The 16,931-nt window shown below is 42.0% G+C and overlaps 1 protein-coding gene across 2 annotated transcripts; it reads left to right on the top strand.

Moving 5' to 3' along the window:
* Positions 1-107: 107 nt before the first annotated feature.
* Positions 108-11,294, top strand: GEMIN4 (gem nuclear organelle associated protein 4). Of its 2 annotated transcripts, none has more exons than XM_075852920.1 (3): positions 108-298; positions 466-523; positions 7,592-11,294. In XM_075852920.1, the coding sequence occupies exons 2-3, from the start codon at positions 502-504 to the stop codon at positions 10,783-10,785; spliced, it is 3,216 nt and encodes a 1,071-aa protein (XP_075709035.1). In that variant the 5' UTR covers positions 108-298; positions 466-501; the 3' UTR covers positions 10,786-11,294. The 2 variants fall into 2 exon arrangements, with proteins under 2 accessions (XP_075709035.1, XP_075709036.1); XM_075852921.1 differs by having other exon boundaries at positions 295-371.
* Positions 11,295-16,931: the final 5,637 nt, after the last annotated feature.

Raw genomic sequence — 16,931 nt, 5'->3', positions numbered from 1 at the left:
ACTTACAGCTGCAATGTCGCGCTCCAATGACGTCAAGAGGAACCTTCTGATAACCTGTAACAGTTTATTCGCGTCTCCAGACCCGGAACCATTTTGGAGGTGATACTCCGTTCACTAAGCATTACGATGTCTTCGGTAATATGTCGGCTCCAAAATCGTACGCCTGTGAGAAAATAAAGCTGTGTTCCAAATGCTGGCCCTGCTGCTTGTAGAGGGAGTTCTGTGATAGGACGCTGCATGCTGAGGTTGGTGTCAGTACTAGATGTCTACAGGCAGAGGTTTACTGCTGACTGGACAGGTATGGAGTAATCCCACGTGTTCTATGTATGGCCAACTACTAGGAGTAGTTTGTACATGATGGATAACCCTAGGTAGAGGAACATAGATCTAGTTGGATAATTCATTTTAGCTGTTTAGTTTACTGTTTTGTTATCAAATTCTTGTAACTGGTTTTCTTGTTTTTAGATTGTGCTGGAGTGATGCTATAGGAACATATAGATCATGAGTAATGCAATGGAATTTGGTAAGTAAATCTGAAATTTGTATTTGACATACTGTAATACACACATATGGCCTGTCAGGTATGTATCGGCGCCATCACCTGTACATACTGTGTAAAACTGGTGGATCCAAACAGTAAACTTTCTCAAAGGATTTTATGTAGTTGTGCAACTTTCTAATATGTTTTAAAGCGGCCCTCCGGTCTCTGGACAAAATGATAAATATGATGGTGTATATACCTGGTGCCCTCCAGTTGCTCCCCCCCTATGCAGAGGATCCGCCATTTTCTGGTCTTCTATTTGTCTCAAAATGGCTGAAGCGCTTCTTAAAGAGGCTCTGTCACCAGATTTTGCAGCCCCTATCTGCTATTGCAGCAGATAGGCGCTGCAATGTAGATTACAGTAACGTTTTTATTTTTAAAAAACGAGCATTTTTGGCCAAGTTATGACCATTTTCGTATTTATGCAAATGAGGCTTGCAAAAGTACAACTGGGCGTGTTGAAAAGTAAAAGTACAACTGGGCGTGTATTATGTGCGTACATCGGGGCGTGTTTACTACTTTTACTAGCTGGGCGTTGTGTATAGAAGTATCATCCACTTCTCTTCAGAACGCCCAGCTTCTGGCAGTGCAGATCTGTGACGTCACTCACAGGTCCTGCATCGTGTCGGCACCAGAGGCTACAGTTGATTCTGCAGCAGCATCAGCATTTGCAGGTAAGTAGCTACATCGACTTACCTGCAAACGCCGATGCTGCTGCAGAATCATCTGTAGCCTCTGGTGCCGACACGATGCAGGACCTGTGAGTGACGTCACAGCGTGATCTCTGGAGAACACGCTGTGTCTGCACTGCCAGAAGCTGGGCGTTGTGAAGAGAAGTGGATGATACTTCTATACACAACGCCCAGCTAGTAAAAGTAGTAAACACGCCCCGATGTACGCACATAATACACGCCCAGTTGTACTTTTACTTTTCAACACGCCCAGTTGTACTTTTGCAAGCCTCATTTGCATAAATACGAAAATGGTCATAACTTGGCCAAAAATGCTCGTTTTTTAAAAATAAAAACGTTACTGTAATCTACATTGCAGCGCCTATCTGCTGCAATAGCAGATAGGTGCTGCAAAATCTGGTGACAGAGCCTCTTTAAACTGAGTCTAATACACTCCCTCTGTTCACGGATTGCACGGAACTGCTCATGTGAGCATCTCTGGCCAATCTGAGAACAGTGGGGTCGTCTCAGACTTGTAGTCTAAGAAGCGCTGCAGCTATATTGGGACAGCACAGAGGGGACCCTAAAACGACAGATCCATGGCAGAGGGGCGCAACTGGAGGGCACCAGGTAATATTACTCCATATACACAATTATATTTAAAATGAAGAGGGATCGGAGGGTCACTTTAAATCTCCATCTTTTGCCATCTTCAATATCTATGCTTGCTGTTCGGATGTAAACAAAATTGATTTCACTCACGGAGGCTAAAATCCTATCCTACCTGAAAATTTACAGCTGATAGGATTCTCTCTTGTTACAGGACGTACACCTGTGTTAATTGGACTTGATCAGGGAAAGTTTTCTGCCATTGTATGTAAACCGGATTTTCCAATTCATTGACAGCATGCAGAGATATTTAAAATGGTGAGGAATTAACACCGCGGGGGGTTCATCAAAACTGTCTAACAGAGAAACTATTTGTTGCGAATAGCAACCAATCATAATGCAGCTTTCACTTGTTATAGCGTCCTTCAAAAAGGAACCATGATTGGTTGCTATGGGAAACAGACTTTTTTCTGTTAGACATTTTTCATGAATCTCACGTGTCAGTGAGTCGTTTTCTGACTTCACTATATACGTATTGTATATGTTTTTTCATAAAGAAAAACAAAGATTATATGTTTCAGTTTATAGTTTTTTGATTAGCCAAAAATAAGGCAGTTTTTAAATGCTGCTTTTTATTTTTATTTTTTTCTTTCACTGTATAAATGGAAAGATCTACAACTTTCTAATAGACTTTTTTGGGAGGGGGATTTATTAAAACAGCCTTAATCTAAACCGCGCTGAAGGTAAGTCTCTGGTCTTTTGCTTGCCAGAAAGTTTAATCTACGCCAGCTATAAGATTAAGATTTGCGCTATAATTTTTGCCAATTTAGTTCGCAAATTTGTAGTAAATTAGTCGGTTCACGGAAGGCCCTGTCCACTTCTGCTAAGCACCGCCCACTTTTTGGTACTGTGGCGTGAGCGGTGCACAAAAAGTAGAATTATTTTTTTTCTGAAACTGCGACTTTTTAACAGTAAAATGGCATTGAGCGATTGATAAATCCCCCCCCCCCTTTGTTTCAGGTCCTCCTCCATTTTCTAGATCTGTTTGCTGCAAGTGAATGAAGACCGTCTTGTTTACGCTTAGCGGCAGCAAACCCATAACTAGTCCTGCTCTCAGCTAAGAAGTCTAGGCAATGCTCTGTGAGCTCGGCAGCTTGGACTCGAGACTGATACAATGTAGGAAACTACAGGAGCGATTTGTGAGGCTGCTGCTGATGTATTTAGCTCACGGGCAATGAACTAGACCAGATACAGTGGTATCCACTTCTCAGCTGAGAGCAGGACTAGGTATGTACTGGTTTACTACAGCTAAATGTCAACAAGAATGTTCTCTTCAACTGGCCGCAAACTAATATCTTGAGAATTGTGAGGAATTGATACACAAAGCATATTGTGGAACTTTTACTTTATACCGCAATTAAGCTTTATTTACAGAATATTGGTACTGTCAGGAGACTGACCCCCAGGAAAGGCCTCGTTATCGTCTGCGTCGGACTCCGTTATCTTGACGGAATGAATAGCACAGTCTACTGCGGTCTTGATTCAATGGAACCCTGAAGCCCCATGCAAACGTCATTACGGGCGTGGACGGCCGTCCGTATTTACGGGCCATGCTCCCGTTATACAGTATGGGAGCATGGTCCGTAAATTACAAATATACGGGAAGGTATCTAGGTCTAAGAAATGAATGGGTCTGTAATTACGGGCGGTTTGACGGTCGTGTGCATGGGGCCTTACACAACCGTGACGAACGGTTACCATTTGCATCGGATCCGTCACCATTGAAATCAATGGTGATGCAATTGGAAACCTATGGTTTCCATTTGGGGAACCCATGAACGGAATCCAAACTGAAAGCTCCGACCGAACCCATGAACGGAGTCCCGACGTAGATGTGAACGAAGCCTTAGAGCATCTGTAAAATTCTCTATAGAAAATCAAGAAGCAGGTGCTCTTGTACGGCTCAATGGCATTTTCAAATCCCTGTTTGGCAGGTGTATTTGTAAATTACTGTGCCCCTCAGGATGATCCAATATTAGTCACAACCACGTGGTACTTTTCTGCCAATGAGGCATAATCATTTACAAATAGCATGTTCTTTCAAACGGCTGTGCGAACGGGGATTTGAAGAGCCATTCAGTTAGTAGAATAGCACCAGCTGATGTATTTGCTAGAGGGCATGATGCTCTTACTTATAGGGGTATGTCTTTTTACAGACTTCTTTAAAAACCTGCACATGGTCTGCTCACAACAAATCTCTGCAGTATGTGGTCTGCTGAGAGATCTGCAGGGCACTGGGGATAAGGGATCCAGTTAAGTGATTGTTACAATTGAACTCCTTCCTAAAAGAAAGCCGTCCAAGTGATCAGCTGAACATTGCCGGACTGGCGCAGAAACACATGGCAATCAGCTGAAGTCACCACAAAAAGCTGTGGGTGGCCACACGTGGGTGACCATTTACTACATGGCTTTGCTAAGTCCGCCATAATGTGAGCCGCTTCTTGAATTCTTCCCCATGATGTACATATACTATAAAATAGCATACAGCTAGTGGAAAAAAAATGATACAGATTGTCCCAAATTGTTAACCAAAGGTGCCACCATAATGCATCTTCAGTTCCTAATCATATTTCCAATTGAGGCAACTGCCAAAACAGAAGTGTTCTCTTCTAACATTTGTTTAAGGGAGGAAATTGGGGGCATTTAGTGGGTGTTACTGCACCCACCAGATTTAGTGTTACTAGGCTTTTTACTAAAGGGATGGTCTAGGATTAGAAAAACATGGCAGCTTTCTTTTAAAAACAGCACCACACCTATCCACAGGTTATAAGGGGTATTGCAGCTCAGCCCTATTCACTTCAACAGAGCCGACCCGCATTGTGGTATTGCAGGTCAGCTCTATTGAAGTGAATAGGGCTGAGCTGCAATACCCCCCCATGTCCCATGGACAGGTGTGGTGCTGGTTTTTGAAAAAAGCAGACATGTTTTTCTAATCCTGTCTTCATTTAAAAACAGTTCAAATATTTTTTTTTGCAAAGCTTTCCAGCTTAGAGTGCTCTCAAGTCGTGCACAGAAAATATAAAAGTGAATAAGCAAGAAGTATAAATTCTAAAAAAAAAAAAAACATTTTTAATTTCCAACAGTTTCTTCTTTTCAACTTCATGACTTGAAAAATTATTTGTGAAGGGCAGAACATTCTACTCCACCATGTTGGATAAAAAACAACAACTATTTTCTGTGTTTGTTTATTCATATTGCCTTTTGTTACCTCCTTTTTATTTGTCTGCCGTTACTTTATATAGGGAAGAACTATACGTAGGTACACCACGATGAGTAATATAAGGGCTACTTCAGTGAACTAGCATATCTTTTTAGGGAAAGAAAATATGCCGCCAAGACAGATCCATTCGAACTAGGGCATCCATATATTGTTTTGTTTTTTTACCGATAAGCCAGAGGCGTAGCTAGGTTCTCCTGCACTCGGGGCAAAGATTCGGATTGGCCCCCCCCCCACCAACTTATTTCCCGACATCTCCTTCCCCCTCGCCATGTTTTCTTTCCCTACCAATCAATGAGATGTAATTTTTTGTTAACAATTTTTTTAACTCGAGTATAAAAGCATTTCTACATTTTACAAGCGATATAATGTAATTAACATAAAAATAAATTAAAAGAAAATTAATTAGAGGCCACACACAGCCCCCTGTAGATAGTGCCGCACACAGCCTCCCCGTAGATAGGGCCGCACACAGCCTCCCCGTAGATAGGGCCGCACACAGCCTCCCCGTAGATAGGGCCGCACACAGCCTCCCCGTAGATAGGGCCGCACACAGCCTCCCCGTAGATAGGGCCGCACACAGCCTCCCCGTAGATAGGGCCGCACACAGCCTCCCCGTAGATAGGGCCGCACACAGCCTCCCCGTAGATAGGGCCGCACACAGCCTCCCCGTAGATAGGGCCGCACACAGCCTCCCCGTAGATAGGGCCGCACACAGCCTCCCCGTAGATAGGGCCGCACACAGCCTCCCCGTAGATAGGGCCGCACACAGCCTCCCCGTAGATAGGGCCGCACACAGCCTCCCCGTAGATAGGGCCGCACACAGCCTCCCCGTAGATAGGGCCGCACACAGCCCGCCGCCCCTTGTACTTAGCGCCACACTCCCCCCCCCCCCCCCTTGTACTTAGCGCCACACTCCCCCCCCCCCCCCCTTGTACTTAGCGCCACACTCCCCCCCCCCCCCCCCCCCCCCGCTCATTCTTCCACCTGGTGGTGAATAAACCAACATCTCCCCAACGCTGAAGTCCTGGTGCTGTTACTTGCTCTTTTGTCTTTTTGGTATTCTAATCTAAGGAATTGATTCATCCTTCTACTGGTAACGTGCACATGGCCTGATGTTCAGTTTGCATTGAGTGCTGTGTTTTCCTCTATTTTATTATATATATATATATATGTGTAGACACCTATACGCACACACACACCGGCATATAAATACACAGACAGGAACATATACAAATACATAAAAGACACATATATACAAGCACAAAGACACATTCACAAACAGACCCATTTATACGCACACAGGCACATATGTACACAGCACAGATAATGTGGATGTTACCTGCAGTCCTATGTAACACCACAGATAACACATTGTAGCAGAGCTGAGATTGTAATTCAGCACAATGTGTTATCTGTGGTGTTACTTAGGACTGCAGGCAACAGCTACTACATTATCTGTAATCAGAGTTATCACTGTGTTATCTGTGGTGTTACATAGGACTGCAGGTAACATCTACTACATTATCTGTACTGTGTAGCAGAGCTGAGGTTGTAATTTAGCACACAGTACAGATAATGTAGTAGTGTTACCTGCAGTCCTATGTAACACCACAGATAACAGTGATATCTCGGAGTACAGATAATGTAGTAATGTTACCTGCAGTCCTATGTAACACCACAGATAACACAGTGATAACTCTCTGAGTACAGATAATGTAGTAGATGTTAGACACACACACACACACACACACACACACACACACACACACACACACACACACATTTATATATATATATATAATCACACAGACACTCACCATGTCTCCTTGCTGACAGGTCAGGACGGGCTGTGTGTGGGCGGAGCTTCCTCTCTGCTTCTCGGCAGAGCACAGTATAGGCAGATGCAGGGAGGCTGCAGCACGGGAGTGGACCTGTCCCCTGACCTGAGTCATCTGACCTCATGTCACTGATGTGAGGTCAGGTGACTGGACTGGTCCACTCCCTGGCCATCACAGACCCCAGTCAGAACGCCTTAATGTTCTGGCTCTTCTTAAGCTGCTGCAGGTGTCCCACATACGGGGTGCCTGTCAGCAGCGATCAGCTGCTCTTCGGCGCCCCCCTTCCCTATCCTCCGGGTTGCGCCCGGGGCACATGCCCCGTCTGCCCCCCCCCCTAGCTACGCCCCTGGATAAGCTAGTGGGTGCATTAGGAACCAATGTACAAATTGCAGGATTGTATAGAAGCGCTGTATGTAAAACAACACTTACCTTTGGAAGCAAATTTATAATTTTCCCATAGGTTTAACTGCTTTTACGATCTCCTGGGCTTGCCTCTATTTTTATTAACAAGCTGCTGAACAGGTTCCCAAATAATATTTTTTCATAGAGTATAATTTTCAGCAGTGACATGCTGTTAATGAAAACAACAAAAATCTATTTTCGGAAAGAACATTTATATTGATGTTATTTTTATTATGTTTCTTCTGTGTAGGTGGCTGGAACATATGTGAACAAACTGTGGTCCTTCAAGGAGCCCTACTATTGGCAGAAAAACTCACCTTCCACAAAACATTGCTGGAGATTAAGAAGAATGAATGGCCTCTTGTTGGGAAGCCAATCACAAATGCTTTAAAAGAAATCAGCTCAGGTACCTGGTCACAAAGCCATGAATGGAGAAAGAAAGTCATTGCAATATTTTGGGCCAAAGCACTATCATGTGAGCCGCAACTCTCCTTAAGAGGAGACTTCAATATTGACAGGAGATGGAAGGAGGATGTGTTCTTTCCTCTGGAAAACATGATCCCAAAAATGAATCGCACCGTTTTGTTTGAAGTGCTCAAAGCCACAAAAGCAGCAGATGTATTTGCAGAACTTCTCTTGGCGCTGCCAACAGATTTTTGGGTGGAAGAAGCCACCTTGATGATGAACCATATTTGTGATGAAACTTCCATAGAAGATGTGACTTTTTTCCTGGATGTGTGGTGGGAGATAATGAAAAGCAGTAAAGGCAGGAAGGATGAGATTGTCGAAACTTTTTCAGCCGTTGCATGCCAGTACTTGACTAAGACGAATGATGACGTTTTCCAAAGCTCTAAGAGATTTAAGCCAGATCCTGAGCAATGCTTACCTCCAGCCGATAACATACTTACTGTGTTTTTAGAAGGGATTCATAAAATCAGGCCAAGCATCGATAACGGCAAACTGAAGTGCTACACTATAGCAAATTTAGCTGACATGTTGTGCTCATCTGCTTTCCTTGAAAACGAGTCTGGTGATCTTCCTATAAGGCTATATTTGGAGAAGCTAGTTGCCGTTTTATGTTTTTATAACGCAAAAGTCAAGGATGATGATCCCCAAAAAAGCTGTCCAGAAATGATTAGGGAAGCAGAGCGGATTGTGCAGAGCGGCAGCGCTGCTTCCAGGTTTCGGTTATTGAGAGGTGCCCAACACTTTGCCTTAAATATTCTGAAAGACCTCCTGCTACACTGGGGGGAAGAGTTGCACAACTACACACATAACAGTGACAAGATTTCCTATGAATGTTTTAGGATGAACGGTAGTCTTGCAGCCTTACAAAAAAATTTGGTTGTATTCGAGCCAAGTGACACTTTTCCTGAAGAGCAAAGGGGGGACGCTTCAGAATTGGCAGACTGCATTTCTAGCCTTCTGGAGAAAACGGCCAACATTCAGATAACGTGCAAGATGAATGATGTGGATATGATGGCTACTCTAGCGAGAAACATTATTGACCATAAAATGTGCCGCTACAACGAGGTCTGTTCTGAATTTGCTTCGGAAATTGCTTGGGCCTTTTCTAGTGACTGGCTAAACTGTCTTAAAATGAATAAAGCCATTTTTCTGGAACCAGACCGCATTATGAAATTGTTGGAGACTGTTGTTAAAGCCACATATGAGCAGAACAATCTAAACACCACGGAGATTCAGAAATCCACAGCCGTCATCTTAGATTTGTTTTGTGAACTTTCCCTAGCTCAGATGGATGATGTTCTGATGAGAGTCCTAACTACATGGGGAGACAAAGGTCTCTCTCACTGCATGTTGGCGTTTACTGATAATTTCCAGGAGGAGCTCAACATGACATTCAATCAAATCTCACAGAACGTAACGGACTATAACACGGTTTCAAGAGTGGCTAGACTGGCCCTGTTGTATCCCGAGAATGTTGTAAGCAAAGCATGCCACTTTGCGGTTTCAAATCTTGGTGCTCATGTATTTTTATCAAAAATATTGACTTCACTCCCTGCTTTGAGCTTTAGGGGCTCTAATAATGGAGTCTCGTTATTATCTCGCTGCTTGATGGAGACCTGTTGGGGGAAACTGTCCTCTGATAAAGAAGAAAGTCAGTTTTTATATCTACTGAGTTATCTAATGAATCCGGCTGAAGCTACAGGTGATAAGGTCTCCCTGCTACAGCCAGCAGAAGTAGTGAGGACTTTCGTCCTTCCATATATACTTGATGAATGTGTTCACGTGGAGTTGTGCTTGCATATTCTTCACAAAGCTCTAAATGTGGAGAACCCACTAGATGTGTCTGGGAAGCACTGGGTTCTGTCCTGCTCACCGTTCCCTCTTCTTATGTCTCTTTGTAAACTCCTCAATAGCTACAGTAGGTGCTGGCAACAATCCGATCAACCACATTGCCTTACATTAGGATCCAAGGAGTTGATCATTGAAATTCTCACCCAGATTTGCACCCTGATATTGCCAGAAGCTGAAACTGGCATAGAAACTTGGGGAAAATCGCTATTCTGGCTGCACAGGAAGATGGAGCATTTAGATTGGGTTGTACGCTTGAGGTTAAAGCCTGTATTTGGAAAACACTTTAAAAATGAAGCCCCTGCATCTTTGTTTGAAGTTTGCAAACTGCCAGAGAATGATTGGACAGCGCTCCGTCTACCGGAGTACGGTGCGGGCACAGGGCTATTGGCTTGGATGGAGTGCTGTTGTACTTCAGGAGAAATGAAAGATCTAATGCTTTCACTTCTTTGTGTCAACACGGAAGACCCAGAGGAGGTCAATCTTTTTAGCAAAGGATTTTTAGTAGCCATGGTGCAAGTCCTGCCGTGGTGCAGCTCAACGGAATGCAAGCTTCTTTCTCAGGTTGTGGTGAGTCTTTTGAAAAGACAACTTCTCCATGTACCGTATTCTCTGGAGTATGTACAGTTTATGCCGCTCTTAAATCTGCGGCCTTTTGCCTACGATCTACAATTCTCTGTCCTGTTACTCAGAGGGTTCCAGCTCCTCTGTAGCTCAAGCTGTTCTAACTGGCTTACCTTTGATGGCCAAAAGCACATAGCAAGGCTTTATAGTGTCTGTATATCGGACATGCTAGATGCCCTTAAACAGCAGCTGGCAGAATACAATCTTCAAGTACACAAAGTTGAAAAAGAAGCCGACTATGTCCAAGAAGTGCTATTTATTTATAGTCAGGTATTCTGTCACGTCCTCCACGTCACTGCAATGATGCCAGAAAATTCATGTGAACCTCTCTTCTTCTTGTCACTAGAAATTCTCTCCCTGTACGAAAGCCTGAGAGCAAATGACACTTCTAAAAACCGTACGCTCAGACAAGCTAACGAAAGACATTTCTTGAAATCCATTACGGAGAATGTGAGCAATGAACACCATCGCGCTACACTAATGCAGAAAATTAACAAGCTTTAAAGACTAATGTATAATCATCTAGCCAACAATACAATGCTATACAAGGTGATCCTATAGCATGCAATAATGGACCTCTCTGTCCGAGCAAAGGCTGTTTAAAGCAAATGTATTGCTTATTACCTAGTCCAGAAATATGTTCCTTCTTCATCTGACTCTTAAACGATCGATCGCTCGCTCAGTAACATTATTGATGTCTTTTGTGCGATTTGCTCTCCTGGGATAGTCAAGATTATTAATGCCATGGCACTCCAGAAGTGACACTTTTTAGGGTGGCAATAGAAATTAAAAATATAAGTTTTGCATGACTACCGAAGAAAATAGGTGCTCAAATAAAAGCCATGAGTGAAGCATAGGATGTTTTTAAGCCAAATTCTTTGAAAGAACAGATCTGTATTTATGCTTCCTTATACAATGTTATTCCTGAATATCACAGTCCATCGCTCTCAATCCAATGTTTATTTCTGTCTTAATAAAAGGCTGCTACCTGTTACTTTTATATCAAAGTTGAATCAGGAGTTCATTTTGTTTTTTTTTTAGACTCGGTCATGGGCGTTCACGTTCACTCCTATTATTCCAGTGTTTCCTCGTGCATGTACACCAAGTTGAAGAGTGATCTTTTGAGGGTCCAGCTGTACAGAACTTTGCACTTTTGGCCTAATGAAAATGACCAGAATTTGGCAATCATTGAGGGAATGCATGGTTCAGGAGTCCTCACCCTTGGAGAGAGAGCTTCGGAGGCAACAAGTCATAAATACAAGAGTAAAAAAAACGAAGTCCCATTGCTCGACATGTTTGGGACACCCTCTCACCCGTATGTCTTTTTGGATAAAAAGGATTGGAAAGTGGCACAAGTGAGAGGGAAGAAAACTTTCCCTTCTCACGTGTGCCAAGATGTCATTCTCGTGATCCAAAAAGATGTAGTGGAGAATAGACCTCACGAACATGGTAGGCAATGGATGTTCATTATAAATAATCTGTTTGTTGCCTGTTTTGAGAAGGTTTGCATTAAAGACAAAACACAAGTTCTTCTTTTATAAATGCATTTATTATTACTGAACATTGGAACAATAAGTAGTGGTACATTAGTGCAAAATGATTTGTTTACAGTAATAAGAAAAAAACATTGGTGGAATGTCAACTTCCTGTATAGGCACAACACTGACCACATCAATAGGGGTTGAGTGTATATAGGTCTCCAGGTGTGTTTGAACGCCTTAGGCCGGGTTCACACGTTGCTGTCAAAATTTGGTTTTTTGTAAAACAAATTTAAGGCTGGATTTTACATCGTCAAAATTTAAGTACTTGATCCTGCTCTGTATCAAAACTAAACTATAAATATACATCTATATATTTCCCTGGAGATGTTAACTTTATCTCCAATGCTTTCTTATCCGATTCTATTTACAGCATGTGAACATTGGGTTTGGGAAAAGGGTGTTTAGAACAGGATTTTTCTTGGGCTGGAAAGTGGCTTTTCTTGCAATGGAGATTAAGAAACACTAAGCCCTGCCATTGATCAGATTTGCTGCTTTGTGAAATACTATCCATAACATAGAGGTAATGAAAATGAAGGACCCATTTCTGTGCTGATTTCTACAAGACTATTTATTTGTTTCAGGTCCATGTAGAAATAGGTGTTGGCTCTGTTTTTTTTTTTTCTTGTTCTCAATAATTTCTAGACTTTGTTTCCTAAAACATTCACAGGTTGTACAGAAGTGGATGAAATTAGGTTTTAGTATGTCTTCCAGTTTTCCTTGTATGATGACTGAAGTTTATATGTTTAGCTCAAACTGGCTAGAAATTTATAGCCAATATTCACTCTTACGGCCCTTTTAGACCGGCAGATTTTGGCCAGTAAATGAGCGCCGATCGATATAGCACGTAGATTATATATATATAGCTAATCTCATTTACATAAAGTATTCTTTGTATTGTATGGCGCCGAACAAGATCGTTCATCCCCATACAGTTTGCATCGTTGGCGGTAGCACATACCTGTTTAAACGGAGAGATCTGCTGCAGCCACCAATGATTTTTACTGCAGCATAAAAAGATGTTTGCTTGTTTGTCAGCTAATCGCTGGGCCTTTTACACAGGGCAATGATCGGCCCATGTAAAAATGCCTTTAGTCTGGCAGCTTGCTGCCTCTTCACTGTAAATGCTAAGGTTGTAATCATGACCAACTGCAATGTTGTCAAGTATCCTTAATACCATACGTTGTGTGGACTAGAGCGACGCTAAAGTGTATGTCCGTCCTTGAACACCATTTTACAGTTTGCACATAGAGTTATAGTCTGCACCCCAGAGCTGAATTCACAATTCTGCAGCTGTAATCTCCCAGCAATATTTTTCTGGCTCAATATCTGCACAGAGCTGGTGATTTGTTAGTGGACGTGTATGGAGAAGTACAGTAATCTGATGTAGGAAAAAAACCGATTGGCTGTCATGATGTGATGTAGCATTTGGCAAGACGTCATTATGCACTCACAAAGCAGGGTCGACACACGAAGCCTAGTGAATGCAGCTCTGGACTCCAATACAGGATGTAACTTGTACATAATAATAGAATGTATTAGCAAAGTTACACAATAAATACTCTAAAGCAGTGCTTAAAAGGTGGACATACTGCTGAAGTTGTATGTTACATATGGAGGTTGTTTAAGAAGTGATCTCACTCGGTAAGAATTTAATTTTCCTTTAGCTTCAGGACTCACAAAACCAACTGCCGATAACTTTGGGTTATTTGCTTGGAGAGTTACTGAAATATAGCTGTGTATGTATTCCAAGCAGACGGTCTGAGGTAGCTTGATGCTGGTGACCAGAGCGTAAAAATCATTTTTTTTATTTTTTCTCGTGCTCACACAACCAATATGGCAGAACAAAAAAAAAACACGCCCTTTTCTGTATTTAAAGGAATTATTGTAGATGTAACGTGAATATACTTGTATAACATGTAAAGTAATGCACTTTCAGCATTATGCTACTTGAGGTAAAACCAGTAGTTTGGGTATTGGCTGTCATGGTACATTTGTGCTTATTATCTAATTGTAGTGATACCTACTATAGTAATAACATCTAGTGAATTCTCAGCACTATCTCAAACAGGATGAGGACATTTCACAGAACCATGTTGTTTCAGGACCAGCACTGCAAGGTTTGTCCTAGTTCCTTGGGTAGCATTAGGATTCATACATTGTCAGACTGCTTCAGTAAAGAAGCGCACAAATACAATTCATGTTACACAAAACAGAAAATTGACAGGTGCCAAGGAAAAGATTACCTGAGTATTAATGAAAACCACGATTAATAGCGGGGCTCTGAGATACATGAATTCTGTGGAAACGTAGAGACCTTAATTAATGGTAACTCACCACAATGCATTATAGCAGCAGAAAATACATATTTACTGCACATATAGAACATTCTCTACCAATTAGAAACTTTATTACAGGCTATGTACACCTTTTGAAAACAAATTATTATTTTTTTAAATAAAAGTGTTAGTGTGTTTGGTGCAACTCTTAATGACTTATTAAAAATTGTTCTTACTTTTTGACATACAGCAGCTTTGTATCCTGTATACAGAGCAGCTGAACCCTGTATCAGTCAGGTCAGCGGGACCGACGGGTTCAGTCACAGCGGGTCCTGCGTGGATCCACCTGTTAGATGTGATCGGTACCAGTTATGAGTCAGTGCACGATACAGCTGCTCTGTATACAAGATACAAAGCAGCTATATCTTAAAAAGTACACATTTTTAATAAAAAGTAATTAGATAGTTACACCGATCACACTGATAAATTATTTTTCAATAAAAAGGTGTAAATAGCCTTTAATCCATCAAAGTCGAGAATTACTGACCACATATAACAGCCTTTTTCTGTACATTAACTGCAATTACATTTCCACAGGAGTTGATGGGAAAGAAAAAGTATGTGAAAGTTAGACTCACATTGAGAGGTATATAGGTTCAAACAGTTAGACACCCAATGCATGCGGCCATCCTTCTCCAGTGCCTCCACTGAATCTGTATAATGGCCATATTACAGTTCTGAACTGCTAAAGGACAGGAAGTGGGCTTTAGTAGAATAGAAAGAAGCACTCTATCTTTTATTTTTTTTTCCTGTCGACCCCCGTTTGGAAATGTGACTAGGTGCAAGGTATTCCGGTGTATTGGCTTCACTGGTGCTGTATTTCACAGGCTGCCATTGGATCATGTGAGCTCCACTCGGACTCCCTGATTCCTACAGTATCTGCTGTAGAATCCGGAGATCAGTCTCTCAATGAAATACAGTACCACTTAAGATAATGTAATGTTGCTTTCCCTTTTTACAGTATAATAGACAACACAACTATATATTCATATATTAAGTTGGGAAATTCTACATTAGAGCATTGAGGAAGGCACAGGTTGCACAACAGTTATTACATGGTAAACCTGTGTTTTGTTAAATGTAAGGATAAGATCAGGGAACAGTAGTCATATCTGCTCACACGAACCGGGGTTAAGTGTGCATTAGGCCAGAGTCACAGTTTTTGGCTCTCATGAACCACAAAGAGGACTACACACAAAAACAAAAGGCGATGCATCAGTCATTTCCTTCCTTTTGGATCCACTTCTGGCTTTGATTTAAAACAAAAAGTCATGGGCTAGACATTTATGGTGCCTTCTCACCACCTTAAAAATAGGCTTAAAGGAGTTTTCCAGCCGATAAAAATTGATGGCCTATCCTCAGGATAGGCCATCAATAGCCGATTGGTCGGGGTCCGACTCCCAGGACCCCTGCCGATCAGTTGTTTTAAAGGGGCCGCAGCACTTGTACGAGCGCTGCTTCCCCTTCATTTATTCTTGCTAACTGAATGTTCAATGCACATTTAGTAGCAATTCACAGGTATTGCAGCCTTTTCTCCCATTCACTTCAATGCGGTAAGAAGGCTGTAATACCTGTGAATCGCCACTTAATACGGGTCGACGATTCAGTGAGAATGAAGGGGAAGGAGCGCTCGTACGAGCACTGCAGCTTCTTTAAAACAGGTGATCGGTGGGGGTTTCCGGGAATCAGGCCCCCGACGCATCAGTTATTGATGGCCCATCCTAGCCTATCATTAATGGCCTATCTCTTTTCAATTATGAGGCTCCGATCTTCCCACCCCTCCTAACTAAACATTCTGAATTTACTGCTCAAGAGGAGACGGACCATCAGCCCACTAAGGCTTTATTCACATCGGGGTTCCGTTCGTGGATTCTGTGACCTTTCTGTCAGAGGAACCCACAAATGGAAACCACAGCAATGGAAGCGTTACCATTGAAATCAAAGGTAATGCTAACGGAAAGCTAATGCTTTCAGTTTGTCTCCGTTCCGTAAGGTTTTTTTTTTGTTTTTTTTACAAAATCAATAGCATAGTGTGCATTATTTTTTATATATATATATTTATATATAATGTGCTAGATCGGAGAGCAGGGTCCCCCTCATCTGTGTGTGCAGTGTATAGAAGACATGGCAGTTAGGCTCCACCCACTAGCTCAGAGATGACTGAGAATTAGAGAGCCTGCAGACGGCTAACCGCTTAAAAAAATAAAAAGTCTTATTGTCAGAAAGTGTTATTTGTCATGTACACCCATGACAGCATATTCTAGTCACAGAAAAAAAAAAACCGACTCAAACATTCTCTTATATCTTCCGCTGGTCCCTACCGTTTCAAGTCCACAACCCTATGTAAACATCAAAGCTTGACTTCCTTATATGAATTAGTCCATAGACTCTGGAACGGTGTGCACGTGCAAAGATGCTCCAAACCCAAAAGATCATGAAGTCATGTGACATCAAGAGTATCTTTAAAACAATACAACTGGGGGCTTTGAGCAAGAATTCCTTAAATTGACCAACACTGGTAAGGTATTTTTTTTTGGGGGGGGGTTTCAACTAATGTTTACAAAAAACCACCATCATCCACCATCCACCCAGATATGTTTTAATAATTGCTGCATTATGTGCGGTCAATCTAGTAGTAAATAATACTACAAGTCCCCTATATATGAAGCGGTGTATATAATAAATACATCTATTCCCTTATCAAAGATATTAGTTATATAAAACAATACAGTGGAAAGGTAAATATTATTTGGGCTTACCGGCCTTGTATTAA

This window comes from Rhinoderma darwinii, chromosome 2 (assembly GCF_050947455.1).
Source record: "Rhinoderma darwinii isolate aRhiDar2 chromosome 2, aRhiDar2.hap1, whole genome shotgun sequence".
NCBI lineage: Eukaryota > Metazoa > Chordata > Amphibia > Anura > Rhinodermatidae > Rhinoderma > Rhinoderma darwinii.
Note: the sequence above shows the minus strand (reverse complement) of the source record. Positions and strands in the feature narration are given on the sequence as shown.